Here is a 26,265-nt window from a genome sequence, read left to right on the forward strand (position 1 = left end):
GAGACAACAGATGTTACTTCATTTCATCCGCGCCTGCGCACAAGGACAATGTCTGCCCCGCACTTCCATCTTAGTTGTGGCAGCGCAAAGCTATTAGATAAGCTCTCTCTATTAATGTTCCTTGCTGTTTACGCAATAAATCCATCTTATATCCAGATATCAAAGGGGCCACTATAACATTCTACCTTCGGCAAGCAGGACAACACCTTATTCAGGTTGTCTCCCGCTGCCCATGGACCTTTACTTCGACCTGTGACCTTCTCAGACCACATAATCTCCGTAAGAGGACCCATATCAGTGTGCCTTTCTTATGCCCAGTATCTTAAACAGAGCAGAGATACTTTCAATATTAAATTAATATATTCGCTATTGAATGCCAAATTGTATATTTATTAGTCATATGAAGACAATCTCAACTGGCCAGCATACCAACATCAGGAAAATATACGGGGAATAACTATAAATTATAACAGATAAAAAAATAAAAAAATTATATTAATAATTGTGTCCTCCACCGTGAACATCCAATTCGTAAACAGCAGGGCAAGGACCTTTTTGCTGGGAGCGGAGATGTATCTAAAAAAATACAAACATAACACTTATTAAAATTGGAGCAGTAGAACAGTCTTCATTCTGCATGTTCCATATAACCGGAATGTATATACCCCAATTCATATAGATATATCCCATTAAGGTAGCACCATTGATGGATAGATTTTAAATTCTACATTTAAACCTTTAGGTTTTAGTGTATTTAGTTCATAGATCCAACGAAGTTCTAATTTTTTTAGGAGATTTATTCTGTCTCCCCCTCTTCTTTGCGCTGGGACTCTATCTATGATTCTAAATTTTAGATCCTTTTCCGTATGTTTAAATTCTACAAAATGTTTCGAGACTGGTAGATCTTGTCTTTTTTTCCTTATTGAGAAGCGATGGTTATTCATGCGGGTTTTAAACTCGCATGTTGTTTCCCCAATATACCATAATTTGCAGGGGCATTCCAATAGATAAATAACATGGTCAGAGTTACATGTAAGATATTCACGAATTCTATATTGCTTATTTGTAACTGGATGATCAAAAGTAGATCCCTTTATCATATGTTTACAATTTACACATGATAAACATGGGAAACACCCATGCTGTTTGTTACCTGTGATTGTGGTTTGACCAGTGTTTTTGAGGGAACCAATATCTGATTTTACTATATGATCACCAAGATTTTTATTTCTACGGTATGAAAAAAGTGGAGGTTCTCTAAACTCTTTAATATTGGGTAGGCATTTGCCCAACATACCCCAATGTTTCCTAATTACCTCCGAGATAGCTCCACTCTCTTCCGTATATGTCATTACACATGGGATTCTATTTAGCATTTTTTTCTCTGTATTTTTCTCAATTAATTCACTTCTATTTCTATTGAGTATCCCATGCTTGACTCCATTAAGTAATTTCTTCGGGTATCCTCTCTTCAAGAACTTTTGTGCCAGTTTGTCTATTATTCCCTCAATCTCATTTTCCTCTTTCACTATTCTGCGTACCCTTAGCATTTGGCTAAGGGGTATTGACCTAATCATACTACTGGGATGTTGACTATTGAACATTAACAGGTTGTTTTTATCTGTTTCCTTGACAAATAAGGTTGTAGTGAGTTCACCGTTCTCCTGTCTCACCAAGACATCCAGGAACTGTATACTTGTCCTTGAAGATATCAACGTGAATTTAATAGTCCTATCTATCGTATTTAAATACTCATGGAAGTACGTAAGCTCTATTTCTGTCCCTGTCCATAGGAGGAAGACGTCGTCTATGTATCTCCACCACACCAGCACATGCTGGAAGTGGTGGGACACATGGACGAGATCCTCCTCCAGGACACTCATTACCAGGTTTGCATAAGCGGGGGCCATACTGGCCCCCATTGCTGTACCGCGTTGTTGCGAGTAAAACGTATCCCCAAAAAGAAAGTAGCTCCGCCCCAAAATAATTTCCAATAATTTCAATATAAATTGTTTCCCTTCCATAGACACTTCAATTGTATTTAGCTTCTTTTCTACTGCTTTTAATCCAGTTTGGTGTTCAATTGATGTATAGAGAGAGATGACATCAAATGACGCCAAAATTGTCTCTCCCTCTAATTTAATGTCTTCCAATTTTTTTTAAAAATCTGTTGTGTCTTGGATATATGATTTGCTTTTTCTGGCAATTGGGTTGAGGATCTTGTCTAAAAATGTACCCATCCTACTGAACACTGAGTCCACCCCCGACACTATAGGTCGTCCAGGGGGGTCCTTTAGTGTCTTGTGGATTTTAGGGGTCGTATATATTACAGGTGTTCTCGGGAATTCTATATATAGATAATCCATAAGCTCTTGATCTATTACGTTATTTTTTACTGCATCTTCTAGACATTTTTTAATTTCAGCCATAATGGTAAATTTCGGGTCACCTTCCAATTTATGATACACCGTACCATCTCTAAGTTGGCCCTCAATCTCTGCAATATATTTGTGCTTGTCCATGATGACGACAGCACCCCCCTTATCCGCGGGTTTAATGATGATGTCGTCATCATGGACAAGCTCCTTCAATGCCTTGGATTCCTCCACCGTAATGTTCGGATGTTTGAAATTTTTAGTAGCCCCATTCCTCAATTCCTCTATCTCCCCTCTTACCACCTTTTCAAACGCACTGATAACTGCAGAATTTACTTGCGGTACAAACTCACTACTTTTTCTCAGTCCCATAGATTTAGAATTAAACTCAGTATTTTCTACAGTATACATTATGTTTTTGTCATGAAACCACTCTTTTAATTTTATGGATCTAAAAAATAAATATACACCTGAGGATGAGGAGCGTATCCTTGGTGGAACATCCGAACATTACGGTGGAGGAATCCAAGGCATTGAAGGAGCTTGTCCATGATGACGACATCATCATTAAACCCGCGGATAAGGGGGGTGCTGTCGTCATCATGGACAAGCACAAATATATTGCAGAGATTGAGGGCCAACTTAGAGATGGTACGGTGTATCATAAATTGGAAGGTGACCCGAAATTTACCATTATGGCTGAAATTAAAAAATGTCTAGAAGATGCAGTAAAAAATAACGTAATAGATCAAGAGCTTATGGATTATCTATATATAGAATTCCCGAGAACACCTGTAATATATACGACCCCTAAAATCCACAAGACACTAAAGGACCCCCCTGGACGACCTATAGTGTCGGGGGTGGACTCAGTGTTCAGTAGGATGGGTACATTTTTAGACAAGATCCTCAACCCAATTGCCAGAAAAAGCAAATCATATATCCAAGACACAACAGATTTTTTTAAAAAATTGGAAGACATTAAATTAGAGGGAGAGACAATTTTGGCGTCATTTGATGTCATCTCTCTCTATACATCAATTGAACACCAAACTGGATTAAAAGCAGTAGAAAAGAAGCTAAATACAATTGAAGTGTCTATGGAAGGGAAACAATTTATATTGAAATTATTGGAAATTATTTTGGGGCGGAGCTACTTTCTTTTTGGGGATACGTTTTACTCGCAACAACGCGGTACAGCAATGGGGGCCAGTATGGCCCCCGCTTATGCAAACCTGGTAATGAGTGTCCTGGAGGAGGATCTCGTCTATGTGTCCCACCACTTCCAGCATGTGCTGGTGTGGTGGAGATACATAGACGACGTCTTCCTCCTATGGACAGGGACAGAAATAGAGCTTACGTACTTCCATGAGTACTTAAATACGATAGATAGAACTATTAAATTCACGTTGATATCTTCAAGGACAAGTATACAGTTCCTGGATGTCTTGGTGAGACAGGAGAACGGTGAACTCACTACAACCTTATTTGTCAAGGAAACAGATAAAAACAACCTGTTAATGTTCAATAGTCAACATCCCAGTAGTATGATTAGGTCAATACCCCTTAGCCAAATGCTAAGGGTACGCAGAATAGTGAAAGAGGAAAATGAGATTAAGGGAATAATAGACAAACTGGCACAAAAGTTCTTGAAGAGAGGATACCCGAAGAAATTACTTAATGGAGTCAAGCATGGGATACTCAATAGAAATAGAAGTGAATTAATTGAGAAAAATACAGAGAAAAAAAATGCTAAATAGAATCCCATGTGTAATGACATATACGGAAGAGAGTGGAGCTATCTCGGAGGTAATTAGGAAACATTGGGGTATGTTGGGCAAATGCCTACCCAATATTAAAGAGTTTAGAGAACCTCCACTTTTTTCATACCGTAGAAATAAAAATCTTGGTGATCATATAGTAAAATCAGATATTGGTTCCCTCAAAAACACTGGTCAAACCACAATCACAGGTAACAAACAGCATGGGTGTTTCCCATGTTTATCATGTGTAAATTGTAAACATATGATAAAGGGATCTACTTTTGATCATCCAGTTACAAATAAGCAATATAGAATTCGTGAATATCTTACATGTAACTCTGACCATGTTATTTATCTATTGGAATGCCCCTGCAAATTATGGTATATTGGGGAAACAACATGCGAGTTTAAAACCCGCATGAATAACCATCGCTTCTCAATAAGGAAAAAAAGACAAGATCTACCAGTCTCGAAACATTTTGTAGAATTTAAACATACGGAAAAGGATCTAAAATTTAGAATCATAGATAGAGTCCCAGCGCAAAGAAGAGGGGGAGACAGAATAAATCTCCTAAAAAAATTAGAACTTCGTTGGATCTATGAACTAAATACACTAAAACCTAAAGGTTTAAATGTAGAATTTAAAATCTATCCATCAATGGTGCTACCTTAATGGGATATATCTATATGAATTGGGGTATATACATTCCGGTTATATGGAACATGCAGAATGAAGACTGTTCTACTGCTCCAATTTTAATAAGTGTTATGTTTGTATTTTTTTAGATACATCTCCGCTCCCAGCAAAAAGGTCCTTGCCCTGCTGTTTACGAATTGGATGTTCACGGTGGAGGACACAATTATTAATATAATTTTTTTATTTTTTTATCTGTTATAATTTATAGTTATTCCCCGTATATTTTCCTGATGTTGGTATGCTGGCCAGTTGAGATTGTCTTCATATGACTAATAAATATACAATTTGGCATTCAATAGCGAATATATTAATTTAATATTGAAAGTATCTCTGCTCTGTTTAAGATACTGGGCATAAGAAAGGCACACTGATATGGGTCCTCTTACGGAGATTATGTGGTCTGAGAAGGTCACAGGTCGAAGTAAAGGTCCATGGGCAGCGGGAGACAACCTGAATAAGGTGTTGTCCTGCTTGCCGAAGGTGGAATGTTATAGTGGCCCCTTTGATATCTGGATATAAGATGGATTTATTGCGTAAACAGCAAGGAACATTAATAGAGAGAGCTTATCTAATAGCTTTGCGCTGCCACAACTAAGATGGAAGTGCGGGGCAGACATTGTCCTTGTGCGCAGGCGCGGATGAAATGAAGTAACGTCTGTTGTCTCACTGGCTAGCGTCACACCACATGGGAATGGGAGGTTTTTGACATGCGCAGTAGATCCTAGAGAACGCCGAAAATCAGCGGCATGTTAGTCCTCCAGGTGACTCCGTCTATTCGGCAGGGTAAGCGCCATACATTAACCCCTTTACCCCCAAGGGTGGTTTGCACGTTAATGACCGGGCCAATTTTTACAATTCTGACCACTGTCCCTTTATGAGGTTATAACTCTGGAACGCTTCAATGGATCCTGGTGATTCTGACATTGTTTTCTCGTGACATATTGTACTTCATGACAATGGTAAAAATTATTTGATAGTACCTGCGTTTATTTGTGAAAAAAACGGAAATTTGGCGAAAATTATGAAAATTTCGCAATTTTCCAACTTTGAATTTTTATGCAATTAAATCACAGAGATATGTCACACAAAATACTTAATAAGTAACATTTCCCACATGTCTACTTTACATCAGCACAATTTTGGAACCAAAATTTTTTTTTGTTAGGGAGTTATAAGGGTTAAAAGTTGACCAGCAATTTCTCATTTCTACAACACCATTTTATTTTAGGGACCACATCTCATTTGAAGTCATTTTGAGGGGTCTATATGATAGAAAATACCCAAGTGTGACACCATTCTAAAAACTACACCCCTCAAGGTGCTCAAAACCATATTCAAGAAGTTTATTAACCCTTCTGGTGCTTCACAGGAATTTTTTGAATGTTTAAATAAAAATGAACATTTAACTTTTTTTCACAAAAAATGTAGTTCAGCTCCAATTTGTTTTATTTTACCAAGGGTAACAGGAGAAAATGGACCCCAAACATTGTTGTACAATTTGTCCTGAGTATGCCAATACCCCACATGTGGGGGTAAACCACTGTTTGGGCGCATGGCAGAGCTCGGAAGCGAAGGAGTGCCATTTGACTTTTCAATGCAAAATTGAATGGAATTGAGATGGGACGCCATGTTTCGTTTGGAGAGCCCCTGATGTGGCTAAACATTGAAACCCCCCACAAGTGACACCATTTTGGAAAGTAGACCCCCTAAGGAACTTATCTAGAGGTGTGGTGAGCACTTTGACCCAACAAGTGCTTCACAGAAGTTTATAATGTAGAACCGTAAAAATAAAAAAACATTTTTTCACAAAAATTATCTTTTCGCCCCCAATTTTTTATTTTCCCAAGGGTAAGAGAAGAAATTGGACCCCAAAAGTTGTTGTACAATTTGTCCTGAGTACGCTGATAGCCCATATGTGGGGGTAAACCACTGTTTGGGCGGATGGGAGAGCTCGGAAGGGAAGGAGCGCCGTTTGACTTTTCAATGCAAAATTGACAGGAATTGAGATGGGACGTCATGTTGCGTTTGAAGAGCCACTGATGTGCCTAAACATTGAAACCCCCCACAAGTGACACCATTTTGGAAAGTAGACCCCCTAAGGAACTTATCTAGAGGTGTGGTGAGCACTTTGACCCACCAAGTGCTTCACAGAAGTTTATAATGTAGAACCGTAAAAATAAAAAATCATATTTTTTCACAAAAATTATCTTTTTGCCCCCAATTTTTTATTTTCCCAAGGGTAAGAGAAGAAATTGGACCCCAAAAGTTGTTGTACAATTTGTCCTGAGTACGCGGATACCCCATATGTGGGGGTAAACCACTGTTTGGGTGGATGGGAGAGCTCGGAAGGGAAGGAGCGCCGTTTGACTTTTCAAAGCAAAATTGACAGGAATTGAGATGGGACGCCATGTTGCGTTTGAAGAGCCACTGATGTGCCTAAACATTGAAACCCCCCACAAATGACACCATTTTGGAAAGTAGACCCCCTAAGGAACTTATCTAGAGGTGTGGTGAGCACTTTGACCCACCAAGTGCTTCACAGAAGTTTATAATGCAGAGCCGTAAAAATAAAACAAAATTTTTTTCCCACAAAAATTATTTTTTTAGCCCCCAGTTTTGTATTTTCCTGAGGGTAACAGGAGAAATTGGACCCCAAAATTTGTTGCCCAATTTGTCCTGAGTGCGATGATACACCATATGTGGGGGGAACCACTGTTTGGGCACATGGGAGGGCTCAGAAGGGAAGGAGTGCCATTTGAATGCAGACTTAGATGGAATGGTCTGCAGGTGTCACATTGCGTTTGCAGAGCCCCTAATGTACCTAAACAGTAGAAACCCCCCACAAGTGACACCATTTTGGAAAGTAGACCCCCTTAGGAACTTATCTAGATGTGTGCTGAGCGCTTTGACCCACCAAGGGCTTCACAGAAGTTTATAATGGAGAGCCGTAAAAATAAAACAAAAATTTTTTCCCACAAAAATTATTTTTTAGCCCCCAGTTTTGTATTTTTCCGAGGGTAAAAGGAGAAATTCGACCCCACAATTTGTTGTCCAATTTGTCCTGAGTGCGCTGATACCCCATATGTGGGGGGGAACCACTGTTTGGGCGCATGGGAGGGCTCGGAAGGGAAGGAGCTCCATTTGGAATGAGGACTTAGATGGAATGGTCTGCAGGTGTCACATTGCATTTGCAGAGCCCCTAATGTACCTAAACAGTAGAAACCTCCCACAAGTGACACCATTTTGGAAACTAGACCCCCTAAGGAACTCATCTAGATGTGTTGTGATAGCTTTGAACCCCCAAGTGTTTCACTACAGTTTGTAACGCAGAGCCGTGAAAATTAAAAAAAAAAATCTTTCCCCCCAAAATTATTTTTTAGCCCCCAGTTTTGTATTTTCCCGAGGGTAAGAGGAGAAATTCGACCCCAAAAGTTGTTGTCCAATTTGTCCTGAGTACGCTGATACCCCGTATGTTGGGGGAAACCAACGTTTGAGCGCATGGCAGAGCTCGGAAGGGAAGGAGCGCCATTTGGAATGCAGACTTAGATGGAATGGTCTGCAGACGTCACATTGCGTTTGCAGAACCCCTAATGTACCTAAACAGTAGAAACCCCCCACAAGTGACCCCATATTGGAAACTAGACCCCCCAGGGAACTAATCTAGATGTGTTGTGAGAACTTTGAACCCCCAAGTGTTTCACTACAGTTTATAACGCAGAGCCGTGAAAATAAAAAATCTTTTTTTTCCCACAAAAAATATGTTTTAGCCCCGAGTTTTGTATTTTCCCAAGGGTAGCAGGAGAAATTGGACCCCAAAAGTTGTTATCCTATTTGTCCTGAGTACGCTGATACCCCATATGTTGGGGTAAACCCCTGCTTGGGCACACGGGAGAGCTCGGAAGGGAAGAAGCACTGTTTTACTTTTTCAACGCAGAATTGGCTGGAATTGAGATCGGACGCCATGTCGCGTTTGGAGAGCCCCTGATGTGCCTAAACAGTGGAAACCCCCCAATTATAACTGAAACCCTAATCCAAACACATCCCTAACCTTAATCCCAACAGTAACCCTAACCACACCTCTAACCCTGACACACCCCTAACCCTAATCCCAACCCTATTCCCAACCGTAAATGTAATCTAAACCCTAACTGTAACTTTAGCCCCAACCCAAACTGTAGCCCTAGCCCTAACCCTAGCCCTAACCCTAGCCCTAACCCTAACCCTAGCCCTAGCCCTAACCCTAGCCCTAACCCTAACCCTAGCCCTAACCCTAGCCCTAACCCTAACCCTAGCCCTAACCCTAGCCCTAACCTTAGCCCTAACCCTAGCCCTAACCCTAGCCCTAACCCTAGCCCTAACCCTAGCCCTAACCCTAGCCCTAACCCTAGCCCTAGCCCTAGCCCTAACCCTAGCCCTAACCCTAGCCCTAACCCTAGCCCTAACCCTAGCCCTAACTCTAACCCTAGCCCTAATGGGAAAATGGAAATAAATACATTTTTTTAATTTTTCCCTAACTAAGGGGGTGATGAAGGGGGGTTTGATTTACTTTTATAGCGGGTTTTTTAGCGGATTTTTATGATTGGCAGCCGTCACACACTGAAAGACGCTTTTTATTGCAAAAAATATTTTTTGCGTTACCACATTTTGAGAGCTATAATTTTTCTATATTCTGGTCCACAGAGTCATGTGAGGTCTTGGTTTTTGCGGGACGAGTTGATGTTTTTATTGGTAACATTTTCGGGCACGTGACATTTTTTGATCGCTTTTTATTCCGATTTTTGTGAGGCAGAATGACCAAAAACCAGCTATTCATGAATTTCTTTTGGGGGAGGCGTTTATACCGTTCCGCGTTTGGTAAAATTGATGAAGCAGTTTTATTCTTCGGGTCAGTACGATTACAGCGACACCTCATTTATATCATTTTTTTATGTTTTGGCGCTTTTATACGATAAAAACTATTTTATAGAAAAAATAATTATTTTTGCATCGCTTTATTCTCAGGACTATAACTTTTTTATTTTTTGCTGATGATGCTGTATGGCGGCTCGTTTTTTGCGGGACAAGATGACGTTTTCAGCGGTACCATGGTTAGTTATATCTGTCTTTTTGATCGCGTGTTATTCCACTTTTTGTTCGGCGGTATGATTATCAAGCGTTGTTTTTTGCCTCGTTTTTTTTTTTTTTTTCTTACGGTGTTTACTGAAGGGGTTAACTAGTGGGCCAGTTTTATAGGTCGGGCCGTTACGGACGCGGCGATACTAAATATGTGTACTTTTATTGTTTTGTTTTTTTTATTTAGATAAAGAAATGTATTTATGGGAATAATATTTTTATTTTTTTTTTCATTATTTTGGAATATTTTTTTTTATTTTTTTTTACACATTTGAAATTTTTTTTTTTACTTTTTTACTTTGTCCCAGGGGGGGACATCACAGATCAGTGATCTGACAGTTTGCACAGCACTCTGTCAGATCACTGATCTGATAGGAGTGCAGGCTGCTTCACAGTGCCTGCTCTGAGCAGGCTCTGTGAAGCCACCTCCCTCCCTGCAGGACCCGGATCCGCGGCCATCTTGGATCCGGGGCTGGAGGGAGCAGGGAGGGAGGTGAGACCCTCGCAGCAACGCGATCACATCGCGTTGCTGCGGGGGGCTCAGGGAAGCCCGCAGGGAGCCCCCTCCCTGCGCGGTGCTTCCCTGTACCGCCGGCACATCGCGATCATCTTTGATCGCGGTGTGCCGGGGGTTAATGTGCCGGGGGCGGTCCGTGACCGCTCCTGGCACATAGTGCCGGATGTCAGCTGCGATAAACAGCTGACACCCGGCCGCGATCGGCGGCGCTCCCCCCGTGAGCGCTGCCGATCGCATATGACGTACTATTGCGTCCTTGGGAAGTAAAGCCCACCCCACATGGACGCAATAGTACGTCTAATGGCAGAAAGGGGTTAATAATATATGAGGTTATGAATCCTTTTATGTACATTAATTAACTATGAATAACCCTAAAAGCAGTATTACTTGTGGGCAGGGGGAAAGGAGAGAAATTAAAAAGCACTTTAGCACTATGCACTTTATATAGGGTAACACTTGGAGCACTGTGGAAATATAATGTATATGTATTATAAATATTTGTAAACACATATTTGGCTATGTATTATGTAAATGATTGAGGATGGTTTGTATATAAGGACACAACTTGTTACCACCCATTGCTTGAGAAAGGCTCAGTGCGAGCCGAAACGTCGCGAGATGTGGGTCTGAAATAAACTTCACAGCCTTTTTTCACCTTTATCTGATGTTGGAGTGCTGCCTTCTTTTTTTGCTTGATATCTATATATATAATTGCCTAAGGGTTTTTCCGTCTGTCTGTCTGTCTGTCTGTCTGTCCTGGAAATCCCGGCTCTCTGATTGGTCGAGGCCGCCAGGCCTCGACCAATCAGCAACGGGCACAACGACGATGATGTCATAATGGTTGCCATGGCGACGATGATGTCATAAAGGTCGCACAACAGACAACCATACACAAATATGCACAAATCATCATTGGCCATATACTACGGGGACATGCATATTCTAGAATACCCGATGCGTTAGAATCGGGCCACAATCTAGTATATATATATATATATGTATATGTATATGTATATATATATATATATATATATATATATATATATATATACATATATATATATATATAATGTATGTGTATGTGTATATATATATATATATATATATATATATATATATATATATATATATATATATATATATATATATATATATATATAAAGTCAGTAGACACATATATGTATATATATTAATAGTTCATCCAGCGCGATATAACAGAAAGCTGGTAATTCAATTACCGGCTTTTGCTTTCTCCTTCCTAAACCCGACATGATATGAGACCTGGTTTACATACAGTAAACCATCTCATATTCCCATTTTTTGCATATTCCACACTACTAATGTTAGTAGTGTGTCTATGCAAAATTTGGCCGTTCTAGCTAGTAAATTAAAGGGTTAAATGGCGGAAAAAATTGGCGTGGGCTCCCGCACAATTTTCTCCGCCAGAGTAGTAAAGCCAGTGACTGAGGGCAGATATTAATAGCCTGGAGAGGGTCCATGGTTATTGCCCCCCCCCCCCTGGCTAAAAACACCTGCCCCCAGCCACCCCAGAAAAGGCACATCTGGAAGATGCGCCTATTCTGGCACTTGGCCACTCTCTTCCCATTCCCGTGTAGCGGTGGGATGTGGGGTAATGAAGAGTAGAATGAGAGTAGAATAAATCAATACAACAACCTGTGTGATTTTTTCATTAAATTGATTTTTAATAATGTGTGTGTGTTTTTTTTTTTTTAACCCTTTACTAGTATTGGATTAATAATGGATAGGTGTCATAATTGACACCTCTCCATTATTAATTAGGCTTAATGTCACCTTACAATAGCAAGGTGGCATTAACCCTTCATTACCCCATATCCCACCGCTACACGGGAATGGGAAGAGAGTGGCCAAGTGCCAGAATAGGCGCATCTTCCAGTAACCGTGGACCCTCCCCAGGCTATTAATATCTGCCCTCAGTCACTGGCTTTACTACTCTGGCGGAGAAAATTGTGCGGGAGCCCATGCCAATTTTTTCCGCCATTTAACCCTTTAATTTACTAGCTAGAATGGCCAAATTTTGCATAGACACACTATTAACATTAGTAGTGTGGAATATGCAAAAAAATGGGGATATGAGATGGTTTACTGTATGTAAACCAGGTCTCATATCATGTCGGGTTTAGGAAGGAGAAAGCAAAAGCCGGTAATTGAATTACCGGCTTTCTGCTATATCGCGCTGGATGAAATAATAATATATATACATATATGTGTCTCAATGACATATATATATATATATATATATATATATATATATATATATATATATATACACAGTATTTTTCGGACTATAAGACGCACCGGACTATAAGACGCACCCAAGTTTTAGAGGTGGAAACTAGGGAAAAAAATATTCGAAGCAAAAAAGTGGTAAAATGTAATAACATAAATAACATTCTATTGTATGTGGTGTTATTATATATAAAAGTATGTTATTATGTTGGAAGCTGCGGAAAGAAGATGGTGCTGCGGGACCAGTGTGGTAGCTGTAAAGTACTATATGAAGACACTGGATGGTGAGTATAAGAATGGGTGCACAGGGCTTATATTTAAAGCACCACTCCAGCACTGCAAAATAACACTGGAGTGCTGCTTTAAAATCCCATGGGAGAACTATAACTCCCATCATGTCCTGCAGATCCTATGGCATGCTGGGAGTTATAGTTCACCAAAGGATTGGCAGAGCAGAGTGCTTTATTGTGTGTTGTAAAGACTAACCTCTTAATTGTGACAGCCAGCCACTGTGGTGAGGTAAAAGCATCCCATGACTGCACACACAGAGCCCTCTCTCTTGTTGCCTCTCCACAGGTCATAAGAGGAAGCCAGCAGATTCTAGTGCGTAGTCTGAAGGACCTGTGATGACGTCAGAAAAGGGAGGGCTCTGTGATGTCATGTGATGCTCCAGCTCCCCAGTTCATGACATCACACAAATCCTTATGCTCAGCATCCAGCACAGCCACGCAGGTATGCAGCGATCTTGTCCCCTCTGGCCCCTGCTGCTGCCCCCTCCTCCACTGGACACACAGATCTCCCCAGCTGCTGCAGGAATCCAGGCTGGGGAAACCATGTGTGTGGCTGCTTAAGTGAAGGAGTATTCATTTGCTGCTCCCTGCTCAGCTGACAGGTGGGCGGGGAAGCGGCTAATGAATATTCACTGCACTTAATCATCGGGACCATGTGGTTTCCCAGCACTGATTCCAGCAGGGGGGACATTTTTCTGCCTCCTGAAAGTGGGATCCCAGTGCGATCCCACTATCCGCTGCCCCCCTCCACACGTTACATCCCTACCATAAGACGCACCCACACTATCCTCCCAAATTTGGAGGAAAAAAAGTGCGTCTTATGGTCGGAAAAATACAGTGTATATATATATATATATATATATATATATATATATACCTATTCTATGTGTACACATTTATTCTACCTATTCTACTGTAAGCTGTCAGTGTGATTTTACTGTACACCACACTGAATTGCCGGCTTTTCTGTCTAACAGCGCTGCGTATTCCTCGCAAGTCACACTGCTGGTCCGTGTGTAATCCGTATTTTTGGGGCTTCCATAGACTTTCATTGACGTTTTATTTGCGCAATACGGTGACAAACGCAGCATGCTGCGATTTTCTACGGCCGTAGAAAGCCGTATAATACTGATCAGTTTAATACGGCAGATAGGAGCAGGGGCATAGAGAATAATTGTGCCGTATGTTTTGCGAGTTTTACGGACGTAGTTTCTGCGCTCTTATGTCCGTAAAACTCGCAAGTGTGACGCCGGCCTAAAACAGAGAGTCATATCACACAAAATAGTTAATAAGTAACATTTCCCACATGTCTCCTTTACATCAGCACAATTTCTGAAACACAATTTTTTATGTTAGGACGTTATAAGGGTTAAAATTTGACCAGCAGTTTCTCATTTTTACAACAAAATGTACAAAACCTTTTTTTTAGGGACTACCTTATATCTTTAGTGAGTTCGGGGGATCAGTATGACAGAAAATACCCAAAAGTGGCACCATTGTCAAAACTTCACCCCTGAAGGTGCGCAAAACCACATTCAAGAAGTTTATTAACCCTTCAGGTGCTTCACAGGAATGAATGGAAGGTGGAAGGAAAAAATAAGCATTTACTTTTCTTTCACAAAAATGTTCCTTTAGACCTAATTTTTTTTACTTTCATAAGGGTAACAAGAGAAAATGCTCCATACAATTTGTTGTGCAATTTCTCCTGAGCACGCCGATACCCCATATGTGGGGGAATACTACTGTTTGGGCGCACGGCAGAGCTCAGAAGGGAAGGAGCGCCATATTGGAGAGCAGATTTTGCTGGAATTGTTTGTGGGTAACATGTCACATTGTCAGAGGCCCTGATGTGTCCAAACAGTGGAAACCCCCAACAAGTGACCCCATTTTGTAAACTAGACCCCCCCAAGGAACTTATCTAGATGTGTAATGGGCACGTTGAACCCCCAAGTGCTTAACAGAAGTTAACTACGTAGAGCCGTGAAAATAAAAAAATCATATTTTTTCCACAAAAAAATTATATTTTCGTCTTCAATTTTTTTTCAAAAGGGTAACAGGACAAATTGGACCCCAAAAGTCATTGTGCAATTTGTCCTGAGTATGCTGACACCCCATATGTGGGGGTAAACCACTGTCTGGGCGCATGGCAGAGCTCAGAAGGGAAGGAGCGCCATATTGGAGAGCAGATTTTGATGGAATTGTTTGTGGGTGACATGTCACATTGTCAGAGCCCCTGAGGTGCCAGAACAGCATAAGCCCCTAAAAGTGACTGCATTTTACAAAATACTTCCGTGAATGAATTCTTCTAGTGGTGCAGTGAGCATACTGACACCACAGCTGTTCCATAGAAAATTATACCATTGGACAGTGAAGAAAAATAATTACATTTTTACCACTAAAATGTTGTTTAACCCCAGATTTTACATTGGAAAATGGTTAGATCAGTAAATGGTCACTACACCCATAGATGAATTCGCAGAAGGGTGTCATTTCCAATTCCCAGAGGGGTATCTTTTCCAAATTGGGGTCACTTTAGGGGGGATTCTGCTGTTATGGCACTTTGGAGAGCTGCTAACTGCCAGAACAACAGAATCCCCCCTGAAGTGACCCCATTTTGGAAATGACACCCCTCTGTGAATTCATCGATGGATATAGTGACCATTTTCACTACAAGGATGATTTCCAGAAACACGTAGTGGAAGTTTTAGAGCAAAAATTGCAAAAATGTCATTGTGGTGCCCAATATATTGTGCCCAGCTTGTGTCTCTGGAGACATCCCCCCACCTACCCCGGAAATTAAATCAGCTCTACTCAGATGTGTCTGTCACTAAATAAACCAAATGCTTGAATGTCAAAACAGTTTAAAAACGTGGTTCTGTGTGGAAGATTGTAAATCAGTCATGGAGACATAAGGCTGGCAATGATGGGCATTGTGGGCAATAATAGCGGGTATCATGCCTCATTCCTCTCTTGGAATATACACGACATCTTCTCTGGAGGTTCTTTCGTGTCTCAGTTGCTGGAATGAGTGCAATAAAATGTCGCTCAGTGAGTCTTCTGACATCTTCAGATTCTAAAGGATTGGCGAGTACAACATTTTCAAAAACAAGAATTTCAATGACCTTTTCCTGGTAATCAAGGAAAGTATCTGCATTTCCGGCTTTTTTGTAGAACACAAAAGAATTTTATATGTGGCCACCTGAAACAAATAAATGACTAACTTTTTATACCAGGTATATGATTTTCTTGATACCTGGTATGGCTGTAGAACGTGATCTGCAAGGTCCACACCCCCCATATATTTGTTGTAGTCAATGACAGACACAGGTTTTGGAGTAGTGGATCCCTGCTGGTCTGCAGTGGCCCTTGTGGCATCTGTGTGGATCGAGCTCCGGATAAAAATATCTTTTTTATCCTCATACTTAAGGGCACACGGTTCTCCATTGCTAAAGCCCCTGACTGCCCCTTTCAGAACTTTTCATTGACCAATGATTGTGGAAACCCCTGATGGTTTTTGCGAATGGTCCCACAAGCCCCCATGTTATGTTCAACCAGACTTTTAAATGGGGGTACGCTGATGTAGTAGTTGTCAACATACACAACATACAGATTATAGCCTTTTTGTAAAAATGGAGTTATCAGCTCCCAAACGATTTTTCTAGATGTCCTCAGATAAGTAGGGCATCCTGGTGGGTTTAGTTGGCTATCTTTCCCCTCATAAATGCAAAAAGCTGATGTGTATCCAATTGAACTCTCGCACATTTTATAGAACTTTATTCCGAATATTGCCCTCTTAGAAGGAATAAATTGCTTGAGGTGCAGTCTTCCTTTGAATTTTACAAGGGACTCATCAATGGAAATGTTTTCTGTTGGGTGTAAAGCTTTAAGAACTTTTGTGTCAAGAATTCGATGATGGGTCTGATTTTGAATAGTCTGTCATGTTCTCGGGCATTTCTGGGCAGGCATTGACTATTGTCTTTAAAATGCCGAAATCACATGAGGATTTCATAACGGGTCCTAGGAAGAACGGCAGAAAACATTGGGGTGGCTTGAACAAGGCGGTTGGACCAATAGGACCGAATCCTGTTTTTTTTAGCAGGCCCCATAGTGAATGTAAGTCGTAAATTGTTTTTTAATTTCTAGGACATTATTTGGTGTCCATAAATTTGACCTAGCATGATAGGATCTTGGATTCTGGCTGATGAATTGGGAAGCATATAAATTTGTTTGTAGGATAATATGCTCTAGCAAGGTATGTGTGAGAAACAAATTAAAAAAATTAATTGGTCCAAAGTTTTCCACCTCCACATTTATACCAGGAATGGCATTAAAATTAGGGATGAATGGAGTAGCCGAATCCGAAGCCTCCCATCTGGGAAATGCTGCATCAAGAGGCAAAGCCCCTTGGACATTGGTGTGCACCAACTCACGAGCACTAGGGACAGCGCTAGTACTGGGCATTGTTCCCTGAGTTGGAGACATTTCTTGCTATTTGTCCTTCTTGTTGTACTGGTCCTTGTGTGTGAGGATGGACCAGAATCACTGCTCATTTCTGAGCTATCACTGTCGCTGCTACTAAAGCCCTCGAAATCCACATCGCCATCTAACACTGCACTTTCTTCGCTGCCAGAACATAAAAGTGCATAAGCCTCCTCTGCACTATAATACTGGGGCCATTTTATTCATTTTTATTTGTTTTTGATTTTTTTTGTTAATAGAAATCTCTGACCTGTCGTGACCAAATTATTGGTGAGACAATTGAGAAAAGCCTGATTCTTTAACCTAAAAGTATCCCTAACTTTAGCCTAACAGTAACCATAACTTTATCCTAGCAGTAACCCTAACTTTAGCCCCAACACTAACCCTAACTATAGCACTAACCCTAACCTGCCTTGTCTGTTTGTTTTTTACTTTTTAACAAGATCGCTGACTGACACAGCTGTTGCCAGCAGCACTTGTAACACTGTTTCTCCTCTAATCTCTCACTGACAGGAGATCTGAGGATAAACAGCGTTTTTATGAGGTAGATCGCCCGAGAAAGTTCGTTGCTGCAACAAACTTTCCTAGTGATTTGTTTCATTGACTGGTGTGACGCTGACTTCATCAGGACCTGATCCAATCAGGTCTTGATGAGGTCGGGGTCACAGGAAGTGTTGTGCGCCAGAATCCCCTTTTAATAAGGTACGTGGGGGTCCCGATGAGAACAAAACCGCGCACCATAGACAAAAGTTGGCACAGCACAAAGCCCTGCTAGCGCCGACATTTATCTACTGTTGACGGTTAAGGGTACCATCATTTCTGTCCAGGCCTATTTCATGAGTTTTATTTTTTTTAATTCTGTGGAAACATGGTTGAAAAGCAATGTCTGACTTTCATTTGTTCATTTTCATAGAATTGTGATTTATTACTTTTGTCAGATTCAAGTTATTTATGTGACCATTGTGGGTTTTTCTGACATTAAACGAGTGAAACCAACAATTTTAACCACATTTGTAGGTGGAATGAATATTTTGACTCCACAGCCACTTTCTGGAAATTAGCACGAAGTGGAAGTTGGAGAGTGAAAATTACACATTTGCCATTTTATTACCCAGCACATAGTGCCCAGATTGTGCTCCAGGAGACAGACACTGCAAATTAAGTGGATTCTTCTCACTATATAATATTGGTAAATAGAGGGATCCTAAATGTTGTTTGAGCACACTGCAAGACTCAGAAGTGAGAGCAGATTTTGCTGGATTGGTTTATAGAAACTCTGTTGCTTTTCAACAGCCTTTGAGCCACTAATAGTTTGGGAACCTCTGTTTTTTCCATTGACAGATGATGGACCTGAGTGGGGACTTGGCTTTTTTTTGTGAGATGAGAATAGGTATTATTTTCACCTACATAACATTGATTGTTCATTCTGCCTCCCAAATATGGAATAAAAAGAAACCAAATAGTTGAACACCACGCACTACTGGTTCATCAAACAAGGTTTTCTATTAGACTGTGACCTGTCATTGTCTTGGTAAATAATTAAAGTTTTTTTACATAGCTTGCAATTTTATGGACAGTTAAAGTAGAAATGTTTAAAAATTTAAAACTCAAGGATATTTTATTTAAAAAAAATGTTTTTTATCTTAGCAGATGACTGGACCAGGAGATCAGAGGGACAGCTGACATCTTCAATTTTTAAATCTGATGATCTTGAGATCCTACAAGATACAACTGAAGTGATTGCTGTTACTCCAGATATATCATCATCCATTCACAGCAAAGATCTGTCATCTGATCCTATGAAACAGGTCCCATCTTCTGATTCATTACTGACTACTAAGGAAAATCAAAGTCACAAAAGAGGCATTGAAAAACAAACTGCTCCTAAAGCAAAGAAGTCATTTTCATGTTCACAATGTGGGAAATGTTGTAACTACAAATCACAATTGGTAACACACCAAAGAACTCACACAGGGGAGAAGCCTTTTTCATGTTCAGAATGTGGGAAATGTTTTAAATGCAAATCAGATTTGGTTCGTCACCATATAACTCACACAGGGCAGAAGCCTTTTTCATGTTCAGAATGTGGGAAATGTTTTAATTGGAAATCTGCTTTGGTTCTTCACCATAGAACTCACACAGGGGAGAAGCCTTTTTTCTGTTCAGAATGTGGGAAATGTTTTAACCAGAAAGGGAGTCTTGTTAAACACCAAATATCTCACACAGGAGAGAAGCCTTTTTCATGTTCAGAATGTGGGAAAAGTTTTACCAACAAAAGGAATCGTGATGAACACCAAAGAACTCACACAGGAGAGAAGCCTTTTTTATGTTCAGAATGTGGGAAATGTTTTACCAACAGAGAGAGTCATGATGAACACCAAAGAACTCACACAGGAGAGAAGCCTTTTTCATGTTCAGAATGTGGGAAATGTTTTACCAACAAAAGGAATCGTGATGAACACCAAAGAACTCACACAGGAGAGAAGCCTTTTTCATGTTCAGAATGTGGGAAAAGTTTTACCAACAAAAGGAATCGTGATGAACACCAAAGAACTCACACAGGAGAGAAGCCTTTTTTATGTTCAGAATGTGGGAAATGTTTTACCAACAAAAGGAGTCGTGATGAACACCAAAGAACTCACACAGGAGAGAAGCCTTTTTTATGTTCAGAATGTGGGAAATGTTTTACCAACAAAAGGAATCGTGATGAACACCAAAGAACTCACACAGGAGAGAAGCCTTTTTTATGTTCAGAATGTGGGAAATGTTTTACCAACAAAAGGAATCGTGATGAACACCTAAGAACTCACACAGGAGAGAAGCCTTTTTTATGTTCAGAATGTGGGAAATGTTTTACCAACAAAAGGAATCGTGATGAACACCAAAGAACTCACACAGGGGAGAAGCCTTTTTCATGTTCAGAATGTGGGAAATGTTTTAAATGCAAATCAGATTTGGTTCGTCACCATATAACTCACACAGGGCAGAAGCCTTTTTCATGTTCAGAATGTGGGAAATGTTTTAATTGGAAATCTGCTTTGGTTCTTCACCATAGAACTCACACAGGGGAGAAGCCTTTTTTCTGTTCAGAATGTGGGAAATGTTTTAACCAGAAAGGGAGTCTTGTTAAACACCAAATATCTCACACAGGATAAAAGCCTTTTTTATGTTCAGAATGTGAGAAATGTTTTACCAACAAAAGGAGTCGTGATGAACACCAAAGAACTCACACAGGAGAGAAGCCTTTTTCATGTTCAGAATGTGGGAAATGTTTTAACAGATCACATCTTGGTAGACACCAGAGAACTCACACAGGGGAGAAGCCTTTTTCATGTTCAGAATGTGAGAAATGTTTTAACCAGAAATCAGATTTGGTTCGTCACCATAGAACTCACACAGGGGAGAAGCCTTTTCCTGTTCCTTTATGAGGTTTTAACTCTGGAACGCTTTTCTCGTGACATATTGTACTTCATGTTAGTGGTAAAATTTCCTTGACATTACTTGAGGTTATTTGTGAAAAGAATGGAAATTTGGCAAAAATTTAGAAAATTTCGCAGTTTTCCAACTTTGAATTTTCAGGCCCTTAAATCACAGAGACATGTCACACAAACTACTTAATAAGTAACATTTCCCACATGTCTACTTTACATCAGCACAATTTTGGAACCAAAATTTTTTTTTGTTAGAGAGTTATAAGGGTTAAAAGTTGACCAGCAATTTCTCATTTTTACAACACCATTTATTTTTAGGGACCACATCACATTTGAAGTCAGTTTGAGGGGTATATACTGTATGATAGAAAATACCCAAGTGTGACACCATTCTAAAAACTGCACCCCTCAAGGTGCTCAAAACCACATTCAAGAAGTTTATTAACCCTTCAGGTGTTTCACAGGATTTTTTGGAATATTTAAAAAAAAAAATGAACATTTAACTTTTTTTAACAAAAAATTTACTTCAGATCCCATTTTTTTATTTTAGCAAGGGTAACAGGATAAATTGGACACGAAAAGTTGTTGAACAACTTGTCCTGAGTACGCTGATACCCCACATGTGGAGGTAATCCACTGTTTGGGCGCATGGCAGAGCTCGGAAAGGGAAGGAGCGCCATTTGACTTTTCAATGCAAAATTGGTTGGAATTGAGATAGGACGCCATGTGTCGTTTGGAGAGCCCCTGATGTGCCTAAACAGTGGGAACCCCCCGAAACGTGGCACCATTTTGGAAAGTAGACCCCCTAAGGAACTTATATAGTTGTGTGGTGAGCACTTTGAACCGCCAAGTGCTTCACAGAAGTTTATAATGTAGAGCCATAAAAATAAAAAATCTTTTTTTTTACAAAAATGATTTTTCGCCCCCAATTTTTTATTTTCTCAAGGGTAACAGGAGAAATTGGACCCCAAACGTTGTTGGAGGCGACATGAGGTGGCAAGAGGATTGCGATGAATCTGGTAGAGCTAATAGTAAAATCCGCCCGGGGTCACCAACACATATTTGTAGTTGTAGACTACGCCACCCGGTAGTGCCCTAATCCTATCGTCAGGCGGTGCTCGACATGGCTCACACTCACATGCTGGGAGGGCATTTGGGGGCCAAAAAGAAGCAGGAACGCATACTACAGCAGTTTTTTTGGCCTGTTGTCTACACTGAGGTCCAAAGGTGCTGCATACATGTCCGGATTGCCAACTAACCTCACTCACCATGAACTACCAGAGTCCATTTGCCTATAATAGAGGTACTTTTTGAGCGGATTGCGATGGATCTGGTAGGGCCAATAGTTAAATCAGCCCAGGGCCACCAACACATATTAGTAGTCATAGACTATGCCATCCGGTACCCAGAGGCAATACCTCTCTGCCACACCTCGGCTAAACTAATAGCTTGTGAACTATTTGCTAAGTTTTGTTGCATTGGGCTACACAAGGAGATCCTTACAGATCAGGAAACTCCTTTTATGTCTAATATGATTAAACAGCTACATAGAGTACAGACCAAAAGTTTGGACACACCTTCTCATTTAAAGATTTTTCTGTATTTTCAGGGCTATTAAAATGGTACATTCGTACTGAAGGCATCAAAACTATGAATTGACACATGTGGAATTATATACTTAACAAAAAAGTGTGAAAAAACTGAAATTATGTCTTATATTCTAGGTTATTCAAAGTAGCCACTTTTGCTTTGATGACTGCTTTGCACACTCTTGGCATTCTCATGATGAGCTTCAAGAGGTAGTCACCGGGAATGGTCTTCCAACAATCTTGAAGGAGTTCCCAGAGATGCTTAGCACTTGTTGGCCCTTTTGCCTTCACTCTGCTGTCCAGTTCACCCCAAACCATCTCGATTGGGTTCAGGTCTGATGACTGTGGAGGCCAGGTCATCTGGCGTAGCACCCCATCACTCTCCTTCTTGGTCAAATAGCCCTTACACAGCCTGGAGGTGTGTTTGTGGTCATTGTCCTGTTGAAAAATAAATGATAGTCCAACTAAACGCAAACCGGATGGAATAGCATGCCGCTGCAAGATGCTGTGGTAGCCATGCTGGTTCAGTATGTGATAGAAATATTTATATCATTTAGATCTCACTTGCATTTATACTCCTCTATAATCATATATACTCATATAAACGCAAATATATCTATATACATTATAATCAATTGCTTAAAATGGCTGACATAAACGAATATAAGCCAGACAGACTGTTCGGTGTTTCCCACCCAAAAAGCAGAAGAACTCCAGATGTATTAAGTGCTGATGAGTTGTCTCAACTTTGTCCCAGATGCAGAGAACTTCATTTTAGTTGCTTAATCAGCAGTCATATGTGCATTAATCACAATATTCCATATATATTCAGATAACCAATAACAGAGGAGCTAGACAATATGTTAATTAACTAACCACCCCTAACCACTCCTTTCTATATGCAATTATAAAACTATGTACCAGGAAATAAAGAGGCAGTATTGATGGAATGCTTTCCTGTCACAATCGTGTACAGACTCATTCTTGAGCGCTCAAAATACTCAGTCTTATTGGGAACGGCCGCAGCACACACGGCATAGATTTATCCAACCCAAATTTCCATATCAAGTATGCCTTCAATTTTGAATAAATCACCAACAGTGTCACCAGCAAAGCACCCCCACACCATCACACCTCCTCCTCCATGCTTCATCGTGGGAACCAGGCATGTAGAGTCCATCCGTTCACCTTTTCTGCGTCGCACAAAGACACGGTGGTTGGAACCAAAGATCTCAAATTTGGACTCATCAGACCAAAGCACAGATTTCCACTGGTCTAATGTCCATTCCTTGTGTTCATTAGCCCATACAAGTCTCTTCTGCTTGTTGCCTGTCCTTAGCAGTGGTTTCCTAGCAGCTATTTTACCATGAAGGCCTGCTGCACAAAGTCTCCTCTTAACAGTTGTTGTAGAGATATGTCTGCTGCTAGAACTCTATGTGGCATTGACCTGGTCTCTAATCTGAGCTGCTGTTAACCTGCGATTTCTGAGGCTGGTAACTCAGATAAACTTATCCTCAGAAGCAGAGGTGACTCTTGGTCTTCCTTTCCTGGGGCGGTCCTCATGTGAGCCAGGTTCTTTGTAGCGCTTGATGGTTTTTGCCACTGCACTCGGGGACACTTTCAAAGTTTGCCCAATTTTTCGGACTGACTGTCCTTCATTTCTTAAAGTAATGATGGCCACTCGTTTTTCTTTACTTAGCTGCTTTTTTCTTGCCATAATACAAATTCTAACAGTCTGTTCAGCAGAACTATCAGCTGTGTATCCACCAGACTTCTGCACAACACAACTGATGGTCCCAACCCCATTTATAAGGCAAGAAATCCCACTTATTAAACCTGACAGGGCACACCAGTGAATTGAAAACCAATCCCGGTAACTACCTCTTGAAGCTCATCAAGAGAATGCCAAGAGTGTGCAAAGCAGTCATCAAAGCAAAAGGTGGCTACTTACGATAACCTAGAATATAAGACATAATTTCACTTGTTTCACACTTTTTTGTTAAGTATATAATTCCACATGCGTTAATTCATAGTTTTGATGACTTCAGTGTGAATGTACAATTTTCATAGTAATGAACATACAGAAAAATCTTTAAATGAGAAGGTGTGTCCAAACTTTTGGTCTGTACTGTACGTTTGTGTACCACCCACAAACCGACGGGTTGGTGGAGAGGTTTAATCAGACCATCAAAGCCATGCTCAAAAAGGTGGTTGCCAAGGATGGGAGGGATTGGGACATGTTACCAACCTATCTAATGTTCATCATCTGAGAGGTTCCTGCAGGCGTCCACGGGGTTCTCTCCATTTGAGCTATTGTATGGCAGGCACCCAAGGGGACTGCTGGATGTAGCCAAGGAGACGTGTGAACAGGAGCCCACTCCACTTAAGTGTCATCGAGCCTGTGGCAAGTGTGGAGGATTGGATTGCGGCCGCGCGGCACATAGTAAAGGAGCATCTGTTGGATGCCCAGGCCTCTCAGAGCTGCACGTATAATAAAAGGGCCACATCAGGACCTTTAAAGAAGGAGACTGGGTGTTGGTACTAGTGCCCATCCTAGAGAGAAAGCTCATGGCCAAGTGGCACGGGCCATTTGAGATAGGAGGGAAGGTGGGCGAAGTGAATTATAGGGGGCACCAACCCAGGATAAGGAAACATGAGCAACTGTGTCATGTTATCCTGCTAAAAGCCTGGAAGGCTGGGAGTGCTTAGTCACAGAGGCGACTTTGCGCATACCAACGGGGAACCCTCTGGCCCCGGGCAGGGATGTGGCCAGGTGTGAGGTAAAAGTACAGTGCCTTGAGAAAGCCCCCTGAAACTTTTCAGCCTTTTCCCACATATCATGCTTCAAACATAAAGATACCAAATGTAAATTTTTGGTGAAGAATCAACAACAAGTGGAACACAATTGTGAAGTTGAACAAAATTTATTGGTTATTTAACATTTTTGTGGAAATTCAAAAACTGAAAAGTGTGGGGGCGTGCAATATTATTCAGTCCCTGTAACTTAATACTTTGTTGCGCCACCTTTTGCTGCAATTACAAGTCTCTTGGGGTTTGTCTCTATCAGTTTTGTACTTCGAGAGACTGAAATTCTTGCCCCATCTTCCTTGGCAAGCAGCTCGAGCTCAGTGAGGTTTGATGGAGATCGTTTGTGAACAGCAGTTTTCAGCTCTTTCCACAGATTCTCGATTGGATTGAGGTCTGGACTGTGACTTGGCCATTCTAACACCTGGATACGTTTATTTGTGAACCATTCCATTGTGGATTTTGCTTTATGTTTGGGATCATTGTCTTGTTGGAAAACAAATCTCCATCTCAGTCTCAGGTCTTTTGCAGACTCCAACAGGTTTTCTTCAAGAATAGTCCTGTATTTGGCTCCATCCTTCTTCCCATCAATTTTAACCATCTTCCCTGTCCCTGCTGAAGAAAAGCAGGCCCAAACCATGATGCTGCCACCACCATGTTTGACAGAGGAAATGGTGTGTTCAGGGTGATGACCTGTGTTGCCTTTACACCAAACATATCATTTGGCATTGTTGCCAAAAAGTTTGATTTTGGTTTCATCTGACCAGAGCACCTTCTTCCACATATTTGGTGTCTTCCAGGTGGCTTGTTGCAAACTTTAAATTACACTTTTTATGGATATTTTTGAGAAATGGCTTTCTTCTTGCCACTCTTCCATAAAGGCCAGATTTGTGCAGTGTGCGACTGATTGTTGTCCTATGGACAGACTGTCCCTCCTCA

At 40.8% G+C, this 26,265-nt stretch overlaps 1 protein-coding gene across 1 annotated transcript in view; it reads left to right on the plus strand.

Annotated features, from left to right (window-relative positions):
- Positions 1-23,464, plus strand: part of LOC138662893 (oocyte zinc finger protein XlCOF6-like) — a 51,896-nt gene extending 28,432 nt beyond the window's left edge. The window contains exon 7 of the mRNA XM_069748886.1: positions 19,152-23,464. Within this exon, the coding sequence (XP_069604987.1) occupies positions 19,152-20,656 (1,505 nt within the window). The 3' untranslated portion in view covers positions 20,657-23,464. The remainder of the gene's footprint in view (positions 1-19,151) is intronic.
- The last annotated feature ends 2,801 nt before the right edge of the window (positions 23,465-26,265 follow it).

Source organism: Ranitomeya imitator, chromosome 2, assembly GCF_032444005.1.
Source record: "Ranitomeya imitator isolate aRanImi1 chromosome 2, aRanImi1.pri, whole genome shotgun sequence".
NCBI lineage: Eukaryota > Metazoa > Chordata > Amphibia > Anura > Dendrobatidae > Ranitomeya > Ranitomeya imitator.